General features: G+C 38.0%; 1 protein-coding gene across 1 annotated transcript; it reads left to right on the top strand.

Moving 5' to 3' along the window:
* The first annotated feature begins 421 nt into the window (after positions 1-421).
* On the top strand, positions 422-18,256 carry retreg3 (reticulophagy regulator family member 3). Its single transcript, XM_017697516.2, has 10 exons — positions 422-543; positions 798-1,063; positions 7,785-7,891; positions 8,756-8,786; positions 9,173-9,299; positions 10,442-10,526; positions 11,441-11,578; positions 12,283-12,362; positions 13,725-13,857; positions 15,230-18,256. Exons 2-10 carry the CDS (start codon positions 813-815, stop codon positions 15,802-15,804), a joined length of 1,527 nt encoding a protein of 508 aa, XP_017553005.1. The 5' UTR covers positions 422-543; positions 798-812; the 3' UTR covers positions 15,805-18,256.
* The last annotated feature ends 4,713 nt before the right edge of the window (positions 18,257-22,969 follow it).

Raw genomic sequence — 22,969 nt, 5'->3', positions numbered from 1 at the left:
ACACTGTAAACTTTACAGTGTTATTTACAGGTAACATAACAGACGCAAAATACAGGTGAAGTTTTTGGAATAAAAGGCCAGGCGTGATAAGTATAAATCAAATGAAAATAACTAAACACGTTAACTGAGAAATCCTGCTTTGTAAAATAACCTAAGGGTGGCCAATATGACAGTATGTTTTTGCCATTATGATAAATTACATCATTGTTTTTCTGAGGTGAATACTTTAAAACCCAGACCCAGAGCAAGTTTTTGCTAATACGGCATAATGAGTCATGTTTGATTAGCTTTAGTGCAGTATGTTACATTTTAAATGTAAAAACGTATGTCCTAGTCATTTTGAGAGTCCTTTTAGCATTCAGTCCGCTCCGCCTTAAACTGGAAGTTTGAGGAGGTTTTGCTGCTTCATGTTTACTGAGCTGTAATCCTGCTCTTACATTGGCTGTAGCTGTAGCCCTTCCTCCGTCGCTCCGGCTGGAAGACAAAACAACAACCGTCAGATAAAAGAGAAAATGATGACTACAACTTGAGGCCTTTTTTGCTGTACGTTGAGTTAACATTCGCTTCTTTAGAAATAAACTGATTCCAGCAATGAATTTGATTTCGCGTGTCCACAAAAACCGTAATAGCGCTTTACGTAGCTGCGCTATATTGGCTTAGCTAGCTCTCAGCCGAGCTAAGCTAAGCTAAGCTAGCAAGTTAACGTTAGTTAGTTTGATTTGAATTGATTTTTTAACTTATTCGTATCCGCGGGGGATTCCCTTGTTTATTTACAGCATTATCATTCTTTGCCGTAGTTTGTGAACGTAACTATGGCGCAGAAGAGTGGAGCTGGGGATGGTAGCGAAGGCAGCGGCGCCGCGGCGCAGCACTACCCGGGTTCGGGCCTCAGAAGTCGCCCGCGTTCCGGCGAGAAAGACGAACAGGTGCGGGTTGTGAAAGCGCTGCTCATGGAGAAGCTGGGTCCGTATGAACGGCTGGTGACCTACATGCAGTCTGTTCTGGTGTGGGAGAGACCTTTCCACAGTGTGCTGTTCCACGTTTTGGTGAACGCCGTCTTCTGGTGAGTTTAATAGGGCAGAACAGCGAGAAAGCCGAGTAGCAGCAGCTAGACAGGTTAGCGGTGTTGGCTAACTAACTTCTTCAACTTCGCCAGTAACTTAACGTTACAGTCACAAATTTAGGTTGCTGTTGTGTTGTAAATCCATTTCGTGCGTTTAGATGAGTACTTCTATGCTTCAGAACTAGTAAGACACGGGTATTTGATTGTGTATTTAGAAATATGGAAGCGACGAAGCGGAATTATTCGAATTTTTTCGTTCCACCTTAAATGTTGGAGCAGTTACTTTCTGGAGCATGAGGCATCAGTAATAATCAACAATGCTGCTACACTATTTAAGGTGGAACGGGAAAAAAGATTGGAAAAGAAGCTGGCAAGTTGGAAGCCAACTTTAGCCTTGCTTGGAAACGGATGTCCAAAGTTTAACGTTGTAGGAGAAACGTTTCTAAAGTAGCCTGGAGTTGTGGTCAGTAGTGACCTGCTATAAGGCTGTAGTGATCCATGTGTAACTTATATGCGTTCGATACGATTTTCTATTCTGATGTCAAGATTCAATCCGATTTTCGATATTTATACGTTAAGAGCGAGTCTTTTCTACGTAGCTGTAATTGTATAGTACAGACTTTGATTTGGCTCAGATAAAATGCTAATTTTATTTCAAAACAAGTTTGTCCTTTTGCAGAATGACCTTAAAAACCGCAACTGAACAAAAAAAAACAATACTAAAGCAAATAGGTTGAACCTGGATGTCTAGTTTTGATCACTGACAGTGGCTTCCATGAAAAGAAAAAAAACATATGGGTGGTGTTTATTATCTGATTTAAATTCCAGTTATTAAAAAATAATTTTTAAAAACTGTTTTCAGGTCCTTATGCTCTTGTAACATTACCCATCTTATTAGTATGTGGGATATTTAGTATGGGGGAATGAAAGTATGCATTATGCAGGTGTGGAATCTGCTGTTATGTCCAGTTTCTCTGAATGAGCATAACCAAATGCTTGACGTCTGGTAAAGTGAGACGACACAGTCTAAAGGGATTATGACTAGATGGTCAGTGGCTCCAATGTAGAGGCTCCACTTTAGAGAAATACAGTTTTAATTCTATAATCTTTTGAAATCTGTAATACAGTAATGGTAGCTGCTCACGTTTAGATCCACAAGTGAAATCTTGCTGTTCAGATTCTAAATTCAGCATTTTGTGTTGATAATAAGTGCAGTAATGTCAGTTAGTTTACCATACTGGGAAATTTGCCTTGGCTGATTTTTCTGTACCACCAATTAACATTTTATGCCTCCCTTATTTTATGTTACCAGAAGCACCTGAATGCCTCTGCTGTTTAACTTCAGTGTTACAGAGATAGATAGGTACCTATATTTAGGCTGACAGCAAAGGCTGGAGTGAGCTGCTGGAAAGTTAGAGCTGGAAAGACAGAGGCATCAATACAGCTGGTTTGGAAAGACCAATAGCAAACATCAGTTCCATTTTTCTGTGTGTTAGCGATCCATGGTAGGGTGAGCATGTTGGAACAAAGGTTGTGTTTGCAGGGCCGTTTGCCAGCGTGGTATTAGTATTAACATCTGCTTTGGTGTCCCAATTGCTGTTGGCCTTACTTGCTCTGAGGTCTGTTCTTACCCTCCTTTTCGATTTGTCGTAGGCTTTGTTATCCTGCAAGTGAAAAAGAAAAACAAAACAGTCAAACATCGGTTGGTCTCAGCCATTACTCGGCTAATGCTCTGTCTCACTAAGCTCAATAGGGCAGGAAATGTTGATAATAAGTGTGTAATTATTTCAGTACAGTTCTCAAAAACGCATATGAAAATTTAAAGTGTGTTCTCTTCTGAATGTCTCTCATTTGCCATCTTTTGTGGAAATCAAGTTCAGATTTTAAAACCAGTCGTCTTGATGCATCCTATCAGAGCCAAATGTGCAGAGGAGGCAGGGCTTATGATATAGACACACCCACACCAAAATAATTGGGCTTTTTTTGGAGCTTGTTACTTGGAATCAAAATTTGATTTGACTTTTGACTTCAGAGTTGAAAATTGTATTTAACTGAAAATTAGAAAAACATTTATTACACCCTTAGTTGGTAACTTTAGTAAGTTTACAAAACTCCCTATCTTTATGACATTTTGTAATCAAGGTAATCAAGCAGTAATAATAGCCTTAACTGAACAATAAAAAGAACATTGCACAACCTTTCAAAAGATCTCAAAATACAAAATACTGGGAAAATACATAGTTATCTCGAAAAGAATGTCTATTATTGGGTCTTCCATCTGTTGTCCTGCTCTGTAATTGAGAGCAGTAGGAGAGTTTTAAATATGCATTATTATGCAAATTGGCATTGGTATTCATCAAGGAAGCACTTTTTGTGCACATCTCCATTCAGTAATATGTTGTCAAGTGTCAAAAGTGCTTATAGAAGTTATCAGTTGTTCATGATCAGTTATTTGCATGCTATTCTAACCACGTGGTTTGTGCAGTATTGAGCAGTTTCCCTTTTGCCCCAGCTGTCTGCTGTAGTGTAGTCGTGCGAGCTGTGATATAGGTTAACTTCTAGTGTTTATGGTAGTTGTAATCCATCAGGTAATTCGAACCGTAGAGAACAGATCCAGGCGTTCATAAACAAAGGGCTTCATGATTTGCAAAGTGCCCAGAAGTCGTTTATTTTGGGGCTGTAATAATCACATTTTTATGGAAATGTAAATGTAAACCTTTTATGGTGCTTTCACATCTTCCATGTTTTTTGCAGACCTTTTCTTTAGTTCGGTTTCGATTTGACAGGTGTGAACACCATCTGTACTTGTGTGCGTGCTAGAGAAATTAACAAATACATCCGCCAAAAATCGCAGTTCTCAGTCTGCTTTCAAGTGAACTGTGGATCACTTTGCTGCTGGTAAGAATGTATTTTTACACTTTGATCCACATCAAATAAGAAAATTCACAAGAATTTACTTTTCTTGTAGGAGCACAGCAATGCTGCACCTATGTTACTCTGGATATACGCTCATTCTTGCTGCATGAGCTGCTGCTAATAACAGCAGATGAGCATTAAGACCATGACAAAGCAATGCATTCATTTTGACAGTGGACTGCGGAACAAATTTTTTATGAGCATCTGTGACCTGATTAGTTAAATTCAAGTTGACAAAACTTTAAATCCTTAAGATGGAGAGATCAAGTGAGGTTACTTTTTATTTCCTTGATTGTGATTTAAGTGTGTTTAGCATGTCTGCTTTAATACAAAGCAGGGGTAGGATAATGCATTAATTTTGAAAGTGTGTGTGTGTGTGTGTGTGTGTGTGAGAGGCCTAGAAATGTATTTCATACACTGACAGGCTGGTGAAAATAAAAAATGGTTGTTTTTTTTGACTCTGATGTGAATGTAAAAGAAGGCTAGTATCCCTGCCAAAATTTAGCAAACAGCCGTGTTTGTAATTTGATGCACTTTAGTCATTGCAGAATGAAAACGGCCAAACCAGGTATTGTGCTAAAACCTTTAAAGCTCAAAAAGTTTACATACAGCAGTGAAATGGCAAGTAAAACACCTCCCAAACGTTTGTTGGGCTGTTGCTGTTTGAATGCAGCTGGAGTACATCTGTTTTGTCTAGTCTGCCTCTCTAAACCTTCAGCCTTATCTGTGTGGCCTGATTTAACACACACACTTTCAGATATGATGGAGTACAGATGAAATGGACAAAAAAGCTGTAACAATACATGCATTTCACAATACCATCTGTGTTGTAGTTTTTGTACCACAATATAACACATTTTCCATTTAGGTGTATAAAAGAAATGACAGAATAATTTTTTTTGTTAGATGTCTTCCAACTTCCAAGGGTTCACTTGACCCTGAACCTGAAAATCATGTGATTTTCCACAGAATGAACAACATCAGTATTCATCAGTAGAGTCCAGTGAGAGCAACAGTGGCTGCACGTTTGAATATGAGTACATATGGTTTCTTGTTACAGAGGAGTTTCTTGAGGGGAGCTCCTGCAGCCTGGAGCTATGCATGATTTGAAGGGTCAAAGTAGGAAAATGTGTTGATAGTGTTTAAAGAATGAGTAGTGTTAGTAATTTAATCACGTTAACACATTTAATAGTGTTTATTAGTAATGTATATCCTTAATGAATGTTTTTTATAGAACCAAAGAAATCATTGAAGCTTACATTAATACATCTGATGAAAAAATATCTTATAGCATAAAATGTATAGCATATAATTGCTACATAAAAATAAAAACTGTATTCAGTTAACAGTGTGTTCTGTCTCCCATATAGAAGTGAATATCACTGTGCGTATCATAGGACCTCTAAACTAGAGAGTTTCTGAGGGTGGTATGGGCTGCAGTAGAAAGAAGGGTATCCCCCCCCCCCCTCTCTCTCTCTTTCCTTCTTTTTTGTTCTCTCTTTCTCTTTCTTTTTTGCTCTCTCTCTGCCTTTCTCCCTTTGTCAGCTCAGGCATGCAGCCTTTATTCGATTAGTCCAGTCATCCCCTCTTGTATGCCTCAGATACATTCCCCTGCTGTCCCTTCTCTCGTCCTTTGTATCCGGCTCAATGCGCAGCACTGACTTTGGGCAGTGCTCTGCCTTGAATGACGTGACATTCTATAGGGGGACTGAGGGACAGGATAAAAAGAATAATTCTTATGAAGAAGATGTTGGTGTAGTCCAGAGTATAGTGACAGCCTGAGGACGTCCCCCCTGCCCACATAGTGGACTAGAAGTCTGAGCTTTCTCAGAGACTGGATATGCTTGCGTAAACATTTTTGTGCACATTTTGCATGTATGTCTCTAGGTAATGGGTTCTACCTCCATATTAGGGTTGTACAGTGAAGTGTTTCATAGTCATCATGATATAGATCTAGATCAGGGGTCAGCAACACAGATGTTAAGAAGAGCCATTTTGCCTTTCAACAAAAATCAAACCACTCTGGGAACCACAACATTTTATGCCCATTTTACCATCTTGCCTGTAAATATGTTTCAGTATGTGCTGATGTACTAATACAACCTAAAAATATAAACAAAATCACAGACTTACTTTGCTCTGCTTTAAGCTTTAGCTCAGATACAGCCGCTTTTCTTGCATCTCTAGCAGGGAACTTTTCTACAAAAGTAGAATAGTTTCTTGTAAAATGTCTCTCAATTTTTGCAAGTAGAGTACTATGTAAGGTGGAGCTGGACAATTTAAATGAGAAGCTGACGTCAGCTTCATGACTTTTTAGTTTTTGACAGATTTAAATGTATCAGGAAACCAGCTGAGTGATTATAAATGCAAATAAGTTAATTCCCCAAATTGTTGATGTTTATCTTAAATCTTTCTCTTTGCTGTTTCGTTAGGTACTAGTTAGGCAAGACTGTTGTCGTTGCTATGGTGACCAGCAGTCTGTGCACCAACTTTTATGGTTAAAGGGTGAAATACCAGTTCTACATTAACTCCAGTGTTTAAGACAGTTTATTATTAAAACTGTGTAGAACAATAAGCAGAGCTTTATTTTACTGTAAAGAAGGGTTATTTTATTTGATTTTTACCTAAACATCTAATTCTGCTATGAAGCCGCAACAGGGCAGTAAAAGAGCCATATGTTGCTGACCCCTGGCCTGAAAATGCTTGTAGAAGGTTAAGAAAACAAGACTCTTGGAATTCACCTATTGTTTACTGAGACGAGTCACATGAGCTTCTGTGGGCATTTGATGAATCAGTGTGTTTACATTGTGCACCAAATGTCAGTTTTGGTCAAAATGCTGCAGGCTGGTCACTTTCAGAGGGGCTGTATCTTACATTTGTATGTACGTATTTTTCCCTGATTTCCACTTGATGGAAAAATAGCATTATCATATTAATTCACTGACACATGTAGTTTACTCACTGCTCTGTTGTAAATCACTTCATTACAGCTTTTCACGTGTTTTTGAGATTTACTGAGGAAGTGTCTGAGAACGGAAACACCTGGGAGGTGAAAAGCCACTTCCGTGTGTATGAACAACATAGAAAATACCATGTGTCTGCTTGCCTGTTTAGAGATCTGAGCGAGGCATTACAAACAAACCCAGAACACAGTCAGGCTTTTTTGTTCACCCTTAAAAATAAAAGTTCCTAAGTGGCTCTTGGCTTGGATGTACTAGGTTGGATTGGATGTTCTTGGGTGTACTAGGTTGGATTGGATGTTCTTGGATGTACTAGGTGGGGGAAAAAAGGAAAAAAACTATAATTGGGCTACAAACTTTACATTATAGAGAATGTAAAACAGTGAATAATACCAGTAACATTTTAATAATTAAACAGTACATTTCAGCAGTTGTCATGGAGAGACTTGGTAAAATGTGTTAGATGGGTGCTAAATCTTGTATCTAAACAAAACTAGACACAGATTCATTCAAATCAAATAAAGTGTAGGCTCCAGGGTTTTTTCTAGGACTTCATAAGACCTGTTGGCCCTTTTAAATGTTGTTTCAAGAGATTTTTTGATTTGTTCATATTTGAAGAAAATATCTAACCACGTACATTTAGCATCTGATTAAACAAGTAGTCAGGTGTGCACTTGCTTCGACACCCTGGTTCTACAGCATCACTCCAAAAACCCATTTTGACACCTTTTATTTATAGCTGTGTGCGACAGACATCATTTGCACTCCCCAGTAACGAGTGTCTTAAACATGAGACTCAGCAGCTGTTTATATATTTTTTTTCTTTCTTTCTTTCTTACTTTTAGGTTCTTTGCTCTGACCTCTTTGAGGTTGCTCTTTCTGTTAGCATCAGGACTGGCTCTGGCAGTTTGTGCTGACACCTGGAAGAAAAATATTTGGCCAAAAATCAAAGGTATTTATATGCAGTAACGTTGTTACTATTAATTGGCAGTATAACAATATGGTATCGTTATCAATTACATCCTAATATGCTTTTCTGAATATATCATATTATCAAGATATTATCAGTAATGGATCATGAAAAAGACCATTTAGATTTAGTTCAGTCAGAGAACCTGTAAACTGCAAAATATAAATACACTGATCAGGCATAACATTATGACTACCTCCTTGTTTTTGCATTCATTGTCCTGCTATGTAGGTGCACTTTGTAGGTCTACAATTACAGACCCTAGTCCATCTGAAATGATCCACCACCCAAATAGTACCTGCTCTGTGAGGGTCCATGGGGGTCCTGAAGAACAGGGTAAAAGGGGGCTAACAAAGTATGCAGAGAAACAGTTGGACTGCAGTCTGTAGTTGTAGAACTACAAAGTGCACCTATACAGTAAGTAGAGCTGATAAAATGGACAATCAGCGTAGAACCAAGGAGGTGATCATAATGTTATGACTGGTCAGTATCTGTATCACCATGTTTTTGCACTGTTCCCAGCCTTACTTACTGTGATAATACTAACAGTCAAATCTATATTTGATATATTACATTTGATAATTCACATGATATTTAGTGTAGACTTGACAGATAATATACATTTTTTAAATATTATATCTATTGAACCTGGATTAATTCACATGTTCTAGAACAATCCTCAGATTCTTAATCAGTAACACAATTAATATCTTCTCCAGAGGTCATAAACGTTTGAGCATTCCCTATTCTGACCTTAATAGAGGTCATATAAAAGCTTACACATGACACCAGAATCAGTGTGACACACAGGTTCCTAAACATGCCTGTGTTTGTTTCTGTTCATAGTGAGGCGGCAAGATGAGAGTGAAAATGAAAGGTAATGTGTAATTATTGTTCCAGATTCTAATTCAGACTGTCATGATTAATCCATTAAAGTCAGTGATTAAAATGTACTTTCTTGTGAATTTGCAATTTATTTATTAGCCATTTTTATGATGAGAATGCATATTATGCATTTTCTCACTGGTCTTAAATTGAGACTGATAGAGACCCATTCATTAGAATTTTTTTTGTCTCCTGACTTTTAAATAAACTCACTCACAAATTGCTCAAAATAATTGTTACATTACTTTGTGGCTAATATACTCAATATCGACAACTTTTAATTTAGGTGAGCACTCATAATGTGGTGGGTTTGCACTCTTGTTTGCAGAGAGATTGATCTCAGTAACTTAATAGCATGTTTATGTGTTGGTTTGGCAGTTGGGGACTGGTGCAGCCGGGGACTCTGAGTGTGCCTGAGTTGTGTCACCACATGGCTGAGTTGTGGGTGACTGGGTCGTCATGTGCAGCTGACATTGCACGGTTTAAACGGCATAACCCAGGGAAGGTGAGGAATTTTCAGCTTAATCCACTGTACTTTACTGTCTCTTACTGCAAGTTTGTTTTCGTGTGACTCACTATCACATCTAACAAATTAAGTGTGAACAAGTGATATGAGCTGCTTTCAAAGCAGGTGTAAAATAAAACACGCAAATGGCCGCCTCACAACAGCTGAATTGTGTATTAAAACACCAAGTCACTGAAAACCACAGGGCTGTTAATGGGAAAGTGTTAGACTGTTATAATGCTCTCCTGAACCACGAATGTATTGATAGGTGAAGTAAGAATCCGGTTCTGTTTAAACTAAAGAGCTGACAACTTATTTTCTTAACTAGAACTAGACTGATCAGCTTAACAGACTAAACAGCTCTTCCATTAATATTACAGACTTGTAAAGTATTTATCATGTGTTTCTGTAGAAAGAACATCACTTGAATGTCTTGCCTGCTTCAGATGTCAGTGTTTTGGTCTGATCTGTCTAAAGTGGTGTTAAATGCAGGCTGAATGGCACCTGATCATCTAAATAGCGCAGTTTGTAAGTTAGGGGTTCTTGCATCCTCACCCAGACGCGCTATTTTCATTCCAATATGCAATTGTACATATATGGCTGAATCCCAAATAACTATTTGTGACGCAATATGAGGTAAAATCTGAGATTTCAGGTTCATTTTTCAAATGTTTAAATTTTAGCACAAGAATCTCCAGACATTTCTTCTTTTAATTTGCACCAAGCGTAAAAATTAATCTTTAAACAGTTTGTTTTTACATGCCACCTTTAATTGAAATGCACAGTGTTGCAACAGAATGCCATGCTGATCCACTGGTCCGCCCGTATAAGAAGACGAGTTAGTCCAGATATTTGTTGTTGATGAGAGAAACTCGTAAGCCCAATTTAGACTTGAACTAAAGCTGAAAAGCAAACCTGAATAAGCCTCAGGCGTTCTTATGACAGTCAGTCCTCAGGAGTTTCCTTCTGTGTATAGCAGAATATTTTTAATTCGCCAGACCTGAACATTTTAAGACCCCTTTAGGTGAAACATTTGGTAATTCTGCTGAAAACAGGAATTTCATATCATCATATGTGTGGTCATGTGTGTCACTAGCTTTTTGATGTTCACACGTGTAATCAGTTATTTGTGAATTCTGCAGTTCTGTATTCTGGTCTGTGGCCTCTTCTCCCTCCTGGCCATGGTGGGACGCTACATTCCTGGAATAGTTCTCTCATATGTTGCTGGTGAGTAAAGGAATCAGTCATGAAAACGTGATTAAAATCAATTACTTAGTTTTAAAAAGTTACAAATTACAATGATAGTCCTGGCAAATCAGTGATGAGTTGGCAGTTTGTTTGATGACACGGCATATATTTTAGTTCTCTTACTGCTCTCTCAGAGTTAGACACTGTGTCTGAGGGACACAGACATTTAAGTGTATTTTTTTGCCCTTTTCTGATAGCACATTCTGTAATATTTGAAAAGCTATTCATGGGTTGTTATTGTTCAGTTACTTTCTTTTTCTGGCCTTTTATTTATTAATTTGTTTAACTAACTCTGATCGATTGACTGTGAAAATAATGGCTTAATTTCAGTACACTAGTGTGTGGAGTTTACATTTAAAGTCAACCTGAAATCAAAATTGACCCTGTTAGTTCATGTTCCTGGTCATATTAAGTAAGATTCCTAATCGGATTCATCATTTGCTCTGTTCTAGAGAAACGTATTGAGTCAGAATTGTTCACAGTGGTGGTCATAGACGTCCAGAGTGTTTAATGCTTTTAAAAGACACTTCACAGAATGCTTTTACATGAAATTGTTCCAAATTTTCCAGGTGTTTAACCTGTGGAAAACCTCAGTTTGGAGGGCCACACTTCGCACGACGCCTTTCAATAAAAATTGGGACATCCTACCCCTAGACGTGAACGTGCAAAATACAGTGCTAAGGGCTCAGTGATAGGAGTGAGGGGTGAAATGGGATTGGGCCTAAATGACTTTGCTTGCATCTCAGCAATTGATTTATAGATAGTAATGTTCAAAATCCGTTTTCTTATTGACAAACATTATATCGCATTTGAACTCTTGAGCTCCTGGTCGGTGAAGTTGCTCTTTGTCTATGATCAGAATAATGGAATAAAAACTCTTTCTGTCTCTGCAGTACTGAGTGTGCTGTTTTGCCCATTGGCGGTGTATTATCGGCTGTGGCAGCGTGCGTGTGTGAGGCTGGAGCCAGCCCTGCAGTGGCTGGACTTCAGTGTCAAAGGATACATGATGTCCAAGCCCATAGACAACCAGTGTAAGTAAACTGCATTTATTTATGTCTTATTCACACTTATTAACATTTTTGAGGGGTTCACCATATAAAGACTGCTAGAAGAGATGTGGATGCCATTAGATCAACCCACTGCAATTGCTAAGAGAGTGTAATTAGTTTTGTTTAATTGGGTTTATTTCAGCAGAATGTGTGAAACATAGAAAATAATTCACCGCAATCTTAGTTTTTAATAGTATTTTTAAATGTACTACGTGTTCTGTTTTCTGTTATAATTTATGAAACCTCATAAAATTATTCAGAGCTTTCATAAATCTGAGAAATATGTGTATTGCCTGTTGCAAAAATGTCTTGAAGTATCTTCATGTCATTTCTGCTTGTTGTTCATCTTTACACTATAAGTTATTATGAGTTTTTTTCAGGCTAGGTTTGTTACAGAATCAGATTTTTTCCCCCAGCCCAGTATTTTCTGGTGATTTAGGTTTGATTCAAGTACTAAGTACTAAGTGTCAGATGAATGTGTTCTGATCCACTGCTGTTGTCTTTCCTTTTGAATTTTCCATCTGCAGTAGCTTTCAGCACTTGTAGTAGAGGATAATCTCCTTGCTAAGTCCATTATCATGGCTTGCTCACTGTCAGTCAGCTCTAGTGTCACCTGTTGGAGAGAACCCGAGTAATTGACCCGGGCATGTGTGACCTTTGACCTCTGTGTGCCTGTGTGTTTGTAGTTCTTCGCAGGCCGATTAGGAGCGCAGCCTCAGGTGACGCCAGCGACAGCGAGGAGGAGCTAGCGGCCTTCTGTCCAACAGTAAGAGCACTTTCCAGGAAAGGGGATGTGGCATGTATGTGTAGGGCTACAGCACAGGGAGATTTAAACCCTATAGGTCCCTATTATTTATGTTTTGCTGTACTGTTAAAAGGTAATTGTTACATTTTCATTACATGCTGAGTTATGCAATGAAGTCCATTTTAATTACTTTTCCCTCAAAAAATTCCATAAGCACAATAGACGTGTACAAATATTCAGTGATTCTGTGCACTGTAACGTTATCTTGGACACTTTAAAATAGCGTCAGTGCAGTTTAGTCAAGCTTCCCACTGTTTCTCACAAATACATGTATATTTGCACTTACAAACTTGTATATGACTTGTATTTTGTATATGAAATAAGACACGAAAGCATAAGAACTCAGCTTTGCTTAGCAAGCAGTAAGGCTGGCTGATAAACAGGCAAATCCAGTAGAGTTAAGTTTTAAACTTATATATTTTCTATGTAAATTTATTTTAAATTGTTGATGTAAATATTGAAGTGCTATTTAGAACAAACGCAATTCAGAATGTGTCTGACATTCAAATGATGTCTTACATTTAATGTTTTAATGCAACATTGTGATATCATAAACTGATAAAAGGTCAAGTAATCATCATATGTTTTACAATATTTTCAATAAATGAGTATCTCCTCTTCTGGTGACTTGCACAAATAAATATGGAGTAAAGGTTTAGAATTCTTCTGCTTGGTGATTAGAGTGAGAATTGATACTGAATCACAGCATCTTTTATTTATCGCTGACGATAACTGCAACTTTTAAGAGTTAAGTGTTGTAGCAGTTGTACCTACAGAGAAAACATTGTTCCTATTTTATTGTTTGACAAGTAGACAAAGCTTGACACTTCAATATTGGCTTATTTTCAGTTTTGCAAGTTGGCTTGCATACAGTTGTTTGGGTTATTCCTTTTAACCCATGCTGAGTTAGAGAAGAGTTGTTGACCGTTCATTGTTGTGGGGACTAAATAATACTGGAAATAATTCTTTGTACCACTTGCAGATAGCCTGTAGTCCACAATATGGCCCCATAAGTCACTGCACAAGTTTAAGTGAAATGTAATTACTGTGAATTAGAAAACATGTTTCCGCATGTCAAAACCCTCAATTAATTTTGTAGATTGTGTAATGTGACAAATACGGGGAAAATTATATGAAATACAAAAACAGACATACCAACCTCCAATCCTTTATCATCCCAAGCAAGTGAAACCTTGTGAACTTCTTAGAAATAAAACCTTGAACTGTGTACAGTAAGCAGAGTGAATATTAAGGGAAGCCCTTATTAGTGCCCTAAATTATTGCTGAACAGTAACACTTGTTCTGAATATTCTGCACCTGCAGTTTGATGAAGCAGTGGTTGCTAAGGAACTAGCACTGACTGATTCAGAGCACTCAGATGCAGAAGTCTCGTACACAGAAAATGGCACCTTTAATCTCTCCAGGGGACAGACTCCTCTCACTGAGGGCTCAGAGGGTAAGACTATATGTTAATTAAATTTCAGCCACCTTTTTTTCCCTTTTTATCTCTGCCTACGGTAACTAATGCATAGTCATTCTGGTTATATTGTGAGGGGAAAACATTTTCCTTGTTTTGTTTTGGAATAATAATAGAGTTTGATGTTCTATGTGAACATTATTAACTTTTCAAAACATACCATTAGCTACAACCCCAATTCCAATGAAGTTGGGACGTTGTGTAAAACATAAAAACAGAATACAATGTTCTGCAAATCCTTTTCAACCTATACTCAATTGAATACACTACAAAGACAAGATATTTAATGTTCAAACGGATATAACTTATACAAGTGCAAGTTAAAACTCTGCCACACAAAGCAAAGGCCACATATCAACAACACCCAGAAACGCCGCCGGCTTCTCTGGGCCCGAGCTCATCTGAGATGGACTGACGCAAAGTGGAAAAGTGTCCTGTGGTCTGACGAGTCCACATTTCAAATAGTTTTTGGAAATCATGAACGTCGTGTCCTCCGGGCCAAAGAGTAAAAGGCCTGTCCGGATTGTTATCAGCGCAAAGTTGGCATCTCTGATGGTGTGGGGGGTGTGTTAGTGCCCATGGCATGGGTAACTTGCACATCTGTGAAGGCACCATTAATGCTGAAAGGTACAGTCATGGCCAAAAGTTTTGAGAATGACACATTCTAAAATGTGTCACATTTTAAAATGTTGGACTATTTGCTCACGCAGTTGTTCACAAAGTGGTGAACCTCACCCCATCCCTGCTTGTGAACGACTGAGCCTTTCAGGGATGCTCCCTTTATACCCAATCATGACACTCCCGTTTCCAATTAACCTCTTCACCTGGAATGTTCCCAACGGGTGTTTTTTAAGCATTTCTCAACTTTCCCAGTCTTTTGTTGACCCTGTCCCAACTTCTTTGGAACGTGTTGCGGACGTCAAATTCAAAATGAGAATATTTGCAAAAAACAAGAAAGTTTATGTGTTTGAATATTAAATATCTTGTCTTTGTAGTGTATTCAATTGAATATAGGTTGAAAAGTATTTGCAAATCATCATATTCTGATTTTATTTGTTTTACACAACGTCTCCCAACTTCATTGGAATTGGGGTTGTACTTGGTCTATATATGGGATGGGAACTATGTTTTCATATGTATCTATGTAATTATTCAGCCTATAGAGTATTAGTCCCACCTATTCATACTGAAGTTACATACAGAGCTAATTTACATATTTCAGTCTTAATGGTTAAGAAGAGCTTGGAAAATGGTCATATAAATATGAATCAGGACTGTTTTGGTACCTAAGCCCAGACAGATGTTATGAGATGATCTCTGAGAAAACAGAGATGTTTTCTTTCTCATCTAGACTTGGACAGACACAGTGACCCAGAGGAGTCATTTGCCCAGGACCTCCCAGACTTCCCCTCTATAAACCCAGATGCCACCCTTATGGAGGATGACGACGACCCCAGCCTTGGTCTGCCCAGCCTGGGCTCGGCTGGCCTGTCCGGTCCCCGCGGCTCCACTACCTCTGCCTTGCTGGACATGGACGCCCAGCTTGACTCGGACCAGGAGGACCTGGACCTCTCTTTGGGTGCCCTCAACGTAACCTCTGACCTCAGCAGCGATCTGGCAGGGATTCTAGCCAGCAACATGATCCAGGCAGCGCTCACGGGGGCCATGCAGCCCCGGCCGCCGCAGGGCCCACGCAGGGAGGGTCCTCCCAGGGCTGGAGCTGTACGTAGCTACAGGAAGCAGTCGAGTTCAGAGCTGGACACGGACCTGGACTTGGAAGGAGAGGACTTTGAAATGCTGGACCAGTCTGAGCTGAACCAGATGGATCCTTTAGGGGGTGCCGGCGGGAGAGGAGCAGGTCAGGGTGACCAGAATAGAACCCAGGGGTCCAGCTTTCTGTCAAACCTGCTGGGGAAGCCACAGTGAGCCCTGTGTGTGGTTGTTTGTGTAATGCACATCTACCTATATCACCACCTTTTTACCTGTCTCTTCTCCATCCCTCATGTTTTAATCAGCGTGGAGCACATTTGAGGTGCATCAGGGTGTGGAAGTGTGTATGCACTTGTGTTTGAGAGAGAGAGAGAGAGAGACTGACTATTTGTTTTTGCACGGTTAATGAATGTGGTATTAGGTCCCACTGGCCAGTAACCTTTCCACTGGCTACAGGCAATCACTGTGAAGTAATCTTAATCTTATTTTTAGTCTTCTTCTTACTTCGTTTTTCTGTCCTCTTATGTATGTATGAAAGAGAGAGAATGAATCATGTCTAAAAGACCCCAATTTATTTTGTAGGCGAAGCAATAGAACATAAATACTGGGAAGTTATCTGAAATACTACAAAAACCAGCATTTTAAACCCTGAACCTTTTTTGCAACATCTACTACATCCAGCTAAGTGTAACTGAGCCTTTTCAATTTTTTAAAGGGGAATTCCTTTCACATTTCAAAGCTTTTACATAATTGAAGTGGCTATGGTGTAAACAATGTCATTTAGAGTGGTTTGATGCAAAGTGCTATGTTCTAGAGAAAGAATTTTTCACAGTGGTGGTGATGGGAACCAGATGTGTAAAGTGTTTAATGCCTCTAAAAGCTCCCTCATAGGATGTTATTACATGGAGTATTATCAATATGAAGTCTGAGACACTGTTTAATATTTTAAAATCCATTCATGGTGGAGAGGTACATGCAGACATTGTAAGGCAAAATATCCACCAAATTAAACTTATTTTACTCTATTTTGCCACTATTATTTTTCACTGTTTATCATTTTATTATTGTCAATATTACTTTTAAAACTCAGACACATGTGTAGGTTCACTGGTATTTGTATACATGTTGTGTATATCACAACATGTAAAGAAATCTGATGTGTCTTATTGATGGGAAATTAACCATTTCACGTCAGACTGCTCTGAATGACTTTGTATACATTTTCAGCCATTCAGTTATGGAAATTTTTTAAAACTTGATGTAATTACCCTTTAAAGACAAATCTATACATTATGTGCAGTCAGCACTGTTTGTTGCCTAATGCGTTTCACCATTATGGGACCAAATCAGACATTCCTGCATATACTCTGCTGATGTAGCTCAAAGACATCCCATAAAAGCAATACACGGTAAGGCTACTGGAAAGCATTGGTGTTAAACCCCAATCAGGAGTGACTGCAAGGTGCAAGCAAGTTCATACTGCAAAGTGCTATGCAGTAAGGTTTATGAATAATAATAACAAAGCCCCCCCAGCCAAAATTTACAATATGCTTTCTGTTTGTAAACTCGGAGCTAATCCTGGAGCGGCTATGTCAGATCATGCTTGGAGCTATTTTGACTGTTGCCAGAATGTCATTCGCTTTTGGTGCTTTTATTTTCCTTTTTTCTTCCATTTTCTTTTGTGAATGTTAGTTGCTTTTTTGATTTGACATGAAAATCAAGGCTTGTGAGAGCGAGAAAGGGGTCATTCCAAAGGGTTAAATAAAAACTAAATCCCACTGATGTAGCGCAACAGCTCCACCTCTTGCAGAGATATTATACTGAATGACCCAGGAATTATAAATCAATATTAGTGAAGGATTCCAATTTCTGATTTCATTATAGACAAATTGGCAAATGTTTTATATTTTAATTTTTTGGCTAAATTATATTGGCCTTTTTTTAACTCTAACATCACACTGTGTGGGCTTAAAGAATATGTGAAATGCACAGTGGCCAAATTGGCATTTTAAATTAAGTTGGCTTTTTAAATGACATGAATAAATGAAATACTGCACTAAAGTAATAGGTATGGTGCTGTTTTGCACAATGTATCGGGCATACAGTCATAAATCATCCAAAAGTTACATCTCGTCAAATGACATGTTTTTTGTATATGCCTGTAATTAAGGCTATGGCATTTTTGCATAGGCGTAACAGCAGCATTCAAATACCATTGAAAGTGCAGCTACCTCACATTATATTATTTACACCATGAACGTGCAACACAATTCAACCAAAGTCAAAATAGTATGTTGCCAAAATGCCAATCACGTTTGGAGCAAAATCTTGCTGATTGCAGTCTCTGCTGATTACACTCGTGAGTTTTTTCACTGCTTTATCATCCTTGATTCTGAAGTTTCTAAGTTTCCTTGATTCTATTGTTTATGTAAAACATTTGCTCTTCTGTCAAAGAAACAGATTTTGCAGATTTTACTCCTATGAAACACACCGTGTGGACTGTGTTTTTAAGTTGCACACAAATTGTTCAGTTCGTTGATGGTTCAGTTTTTCCCATGACAACATGTTTTAGGTTGATTGTTCCTTTATGCTGGCACAGTCCTGTTCGAACTACAATCTTCTGTATGTGCAGAAAAATACAAATGTTTTGGGGCCCCTGGTCCACTGACATTGTTGTGATTTTCTAACTGAAGATAATTTCACATCCTCTACAGAGAACACACTTTGGACAGTTTAATACACAATTACTGTTTATTTACTGAATTTAATCAGATGTTGGAACATGTGGCCACAAAGTGATAAGTTACAGCTCATCTTAAATTTTGAATTGTATTATTTTCACTTAGAAAATGAACAGACACACAGGTTGACCCAGGGTGCCTAAACATTTGCATATGACTGTGTCTTCGCACTTTCTGGGTGGCTTGCTTCTCTAAGAGCAGGAGAGGAGCATGTTTCAAATGCAAATTACCCTTTTTGTTTTCTTTCTTTTTTTCTTTTCAAAGAAATCCAAAAACCAGAGAGATGTGATCGAACAGGATTCACCTTTTTTTTCTTTTTTTTCTTTTTAGCACATTCAGGTTCTGTTCAGTTTTGCAGTGAAATAGTATGAGATGCTGATCACTGAACTTACAGCAGCTGAAACTTGTCCAGACTCATTTCTACCTTATCTCTGTAGTGATTTCAAAGGAGTCATTTTAAAAAGAGCAGAAAATGTGCTGAGTTAAAACATAATAGAAGCCAAAAGGTAAATGCTGAAACATGCGTCCATTGGCTTCATTATAACTGAGAAGGAAGTTGATTGGTTTTCTGCTTTCGTACAAAGTGCAGTCAAAATAATAGTCTATGATAACTGACTATATGCAACAACAGGAGTGTGGTTAGTGTCCGTTCTGACAGGTTGATTGAGGTATTGCTAATGTCCGTACCTCTAGCATCTCGGCTCTGATTTACAGTGCGAACCCCTCTGCTTGGACATACCTTCATCTGCTTCATGTAGAAACACTGTGATATCTCGCCGGTAGAAGAAATCACCCCTTCAAAGCCCTTTTCCTTTCACCAGCTCTCTGCAACTTTTCTGCCTCCCTTACTCTATATACACATAGAATCGCTGACATAACAAAACCTCATAACTGCATTTTTCTATTTTCTTTTTACACCATTCAACACACCAGCTGCCCTGTGAACATTTCATGATGAATGGACCCATTAAAATGGTTCAAAATTATTCAGAAAAAAATCTAATGTTAACATATTTTAATGTAAAGATAACATGGTTTCCTTTTTCCTTTCAGAGGTTTTCTTATGACGGTGATGATATATAACGCAACCTACAGTACAGTATTACTGACAATTATCCTGACCATGACATGCTGTGATGTAACATGTTTTGAATTTGCATTGTGAGAAACATAGGATTCAAAATCAAACACAAGATCAGATTCCAAAACAAATCAATCTCCAAACAGGTGTCAATCTCCAAACAGGTGTGAATGTCTCCTTTACTTTGTACAGACAGGTGGCAAAATAAAGGAAAAAAGTGTAGATTCTTCCAGACAAGCATACCGAATGATACAGTTAAGCAGTGAACATGAGTGATGCACAGAAATTTAGATTTTTGACCAAAACCAAGCTGAAAGAAAGGGTTCTTTTATATGGGCTTTTATTTGGTTTATGCTTTTGAATTAACAAAATACTGACAATGCTTCAAAAGTGATAATCACCATGTTAAGAAAGAGAACTGCAGGACTAATTTCATTTTCAATAGCTTACTAAATGATATCAAATATTATTGTAAAATTCCCAACCAGGTTTAAGTCAGTTTCTCATTCGCCAGCTTTTTGTTTGATTTTTCTACCTTAAATGGTGCAGCAGTTAGGTTCTGGCAACTCTGGCACCATTTAAGGTGGGAAAATTGGAACAACAACCTGGTGAAACAGAAACTGACTTAAGCCTTGTACAACTCGAACATTAAGAGACGTTACCAGAAACTGTTCTACATTTAAGGAAAAGTTTCCTGCTGGAGATGTGAGAAAAGCAGCTATAGCTGAGATAAAACTTAAAGCAGAGCAAAGTAAGGGTGTTTTTTTTTATATATATATATATATATATATATATATATATATATATTTATATATATATATATATATATAGATATATATATATATATATATATATATATATATATATATATATATATAGATATATATATATATTTTATAGCCCATTCTAGCACATTAGTGCACACTGAGACACATTTACAGCCGTGATGGTAAAATGGATATAAAATGTTGTCACTCTCAAGGTGGTTTGATTTTTGTTGGCAGGATTAAATGGCTTTTCTTAACATTTGGGTTGCTGACCCCTGATCTATACTAAGGCACAATGAAGCTGTTTTGGTAGCTTGTGGTGGTCCAGCCTTCTACATTGGCTTTCCTTTATTTTGCCACCTGCCTGTATTTGTCAAGGCTGCTGTGCATGCCTGCAGCCCCCTCCCAAAAAAGCAGCCTATTCCTAAAATAGATCACTTTAAATTTTACACCTCTAGCTCAGTGCTGTGTGAAAACGGATTGCTGATTATTCTGTTTCTGTTATAACCTTTTTTGCTTATCTGAGCTCCAATGCTCAAAGATCTTAGCTAGTTTATTTTAATTTGCAACATTGAAAATGCAACGATTTTGTCATTTGTTTTTTTTTGTTGTTTTTCTTTAGGCAGGAACTGCTGTAAACTGTCCTGATATTTTAATGGATATTAGTGTATATTATATTATAGTATATTATATATTGTGTTTGTATTGCTGCGATCGGTTAGAAGTGACTATTGTTTGTTTATTTTTTCCTTTATTAGTGATGCTGACCATGGATTAAGATTCGCTCCCTGTAGCCTTAATCCTCTACCACAGTGTGTTTAGATACCACACCTGAAGTCTTATCTGAAACTTCACAGACGAAGTTCTCTTACTCTGAATCTTACACTTCATAGATGAAGTTTGTTTTGAAGTGGCTGTCTGAGTGTGTACTTGAAGCCAGTGTGTGTCAGTAGGAGGGTAGTGTGGTGTGCAGTGATGCTGTTCTTTCCTGGTTTGCTGTGATTATTTTTTCTTCATCTGTAGTTAGATTATGATAATCTGCTGACATAGGTCATATTACTTCTCCTCCCATAGTCTGTTTTCTTCTACAGTAGGGATGGGCAATATGGCAAAAACATCACAATTGGGTCCAGAACTTCAGTACGTTTATGCTACAGAGTATCGGACCATTGTTACTCAGTATTAAATTTCACTATGTAAATGGTCAGTCTTATCAGTGTCATTGAGTCTATAAGCATACCTGTACCAAATTGACATACTATATGTCTGTGATTAACGTCAGAGGTTGTTGATTAGTCTTTAAACCATTGTGGTCTGTAAATGCACCAACTTGCAGCACCTTTTTCATTTGTGATTTAAGCCACACCCACTTTTTGTTTGTCATTTTAAAAATTATGTCAAAAAAATGTATTGTCCAGGAGTCAGTATCAAAGTTAAAATATTGGTAGCAGTGTTGACAAATTTAAAACGATTCCCATTAAAGCTGTCCAAATAAAAATGGTAATATGAATGTCATATTGAAAAAAATGTCCATTTGGATGTAAATAAACCAAACAACATTTGCTCTATTTTGGCTTCAGTAAGGTATTTCATTAAAATTCTGAAGATTTTTATTTGCAAACATTTGGCAGCTCTTTAGTAGCTCAGCTGCTCTGAACAAAATGACTAGCTACTTTTAACATTGACAGCTTCCTGTTTGAGGTAACACCTTAGACTTTCTCCAAAACAGAATGTCAAAAATTTATTATTTTTTTTTTTTAAAGAAGCTGTCATGAATCTATTGTGAATCTTGAGTTTTCACTCATGGATTTAGAACATAAAATCATCTTCAAAATTCAAATCTATTAGAATATATTTTTGTTAGAATTAAAAGAAGTAACATTACTGATTTGGAAGAAAAAAAAGACTAAAATATGGTTTGTGTGTGCTGCTGCGAGTCGTCCTGCAATGCCTAAAACAATCATTTAAAACTCTGAGATCAGGTCGGAGTTTTTCAGATCTGCTCTTGATGTTTAGGCCTCACAATCAGCATCATGCTGATGAAGATATAATGACAATAGTAGATCATTCAATCACATCCTCAGAGACACGACCATCACTGAATTTAACTGAGTTAGCTTTGAATGCTCTGTATGTATGCATTCACAATCATCAGATTCATCCACCTGGACAAGGGGTTCTAGGAACAACCCACATAAACGTGGGCTGGAGGTTAGGGAACCAGTCCTGTGACCAGAAGGTCGCCGGGCCAATCCCCATGACTGAAGTGCCCTTGAGCAAGGCACCTAACCCCCAATTGCTCCGCAGGCGCCGTGGATAGGGCTGCCCACTGCTCTGGGCAAGTGTGTTCACTGCCCCCTAGTGTGTGTGTGTTCACTAGTGTACATGTATGTGGGTGTTTCACTGCACAGATGGGTTAAATGCAGAGGTCTAATTTCACAGTGTGCGAACACCGTGACAAATGGTTGTTAATTAATTCACTTATTCAGTTCATAAATTTCTTTCACATAATGCATGCAATTACACATTTCCACCAGAGAGGGCTCCAAATCCCTACTACTTACATAGTGCAGCTTTAAAGAAAGAAACTGTGGAAATAGAGCTACGCCACTTGGGAGCCTCTTCTAAATCTCTTTATTGAAACATGCAGTTGTTTGATGTTGAATTATGTGCATACGTTTGTAGACACCTGTTCCTCCAGCTTTCTTCTGACACCTGAGGTGTCATATGGAGTTTGTCCTCCTTATGTTGCAGTAACAGTTGCACCTGAACACCCATGCCATCAGTGTAGG

This window comes from Pygocentrus nattereri, chromosome 14 (genome assembly GCF_015220715.1).
Source record: "Pygocentrus nattereri isolate fPygNat1 chromosome 14, fPygNat1.pri, whole genome shotgun sequence".
NCBI classification, from domain to species: Eukaryota; Metazoa; Chordata; class Actinopteri; order Characiformes; family Serrasalmidae; genus Pygocentrus; species Pygocentrus nattereri.
Note: the sequence above shows the minus strand (reverse complement) of the source record. Positions and strands in the feature narration are given on the sequence as shown.

Excerpts from the sequence above, each read along its gene's own strand:
- retreg3 (XM_017697516.2), top strand. The coding sequence starts at position 813 with ATGGCGCAGAAGAGTGGAGCTGGGGATGGTAGCGAAGGCAGCGGCGCC. Across the intron at positions 9,300-10,441 it reads AACGGCATAACCCAGGGAAG|TTCTGTATTCTGGTCTGTGG; the intron begins GTGAGGAATTTT and ends TGAATTCTGCAG. Across the intron at positions 12,363-13,724 it reads TAGCGGCCTTCTGTCCAACA|TTTGATGAAGCAGTGGTTGC; the intron begins GTAAGAGCACTT and ends CTGCACCTGCAG.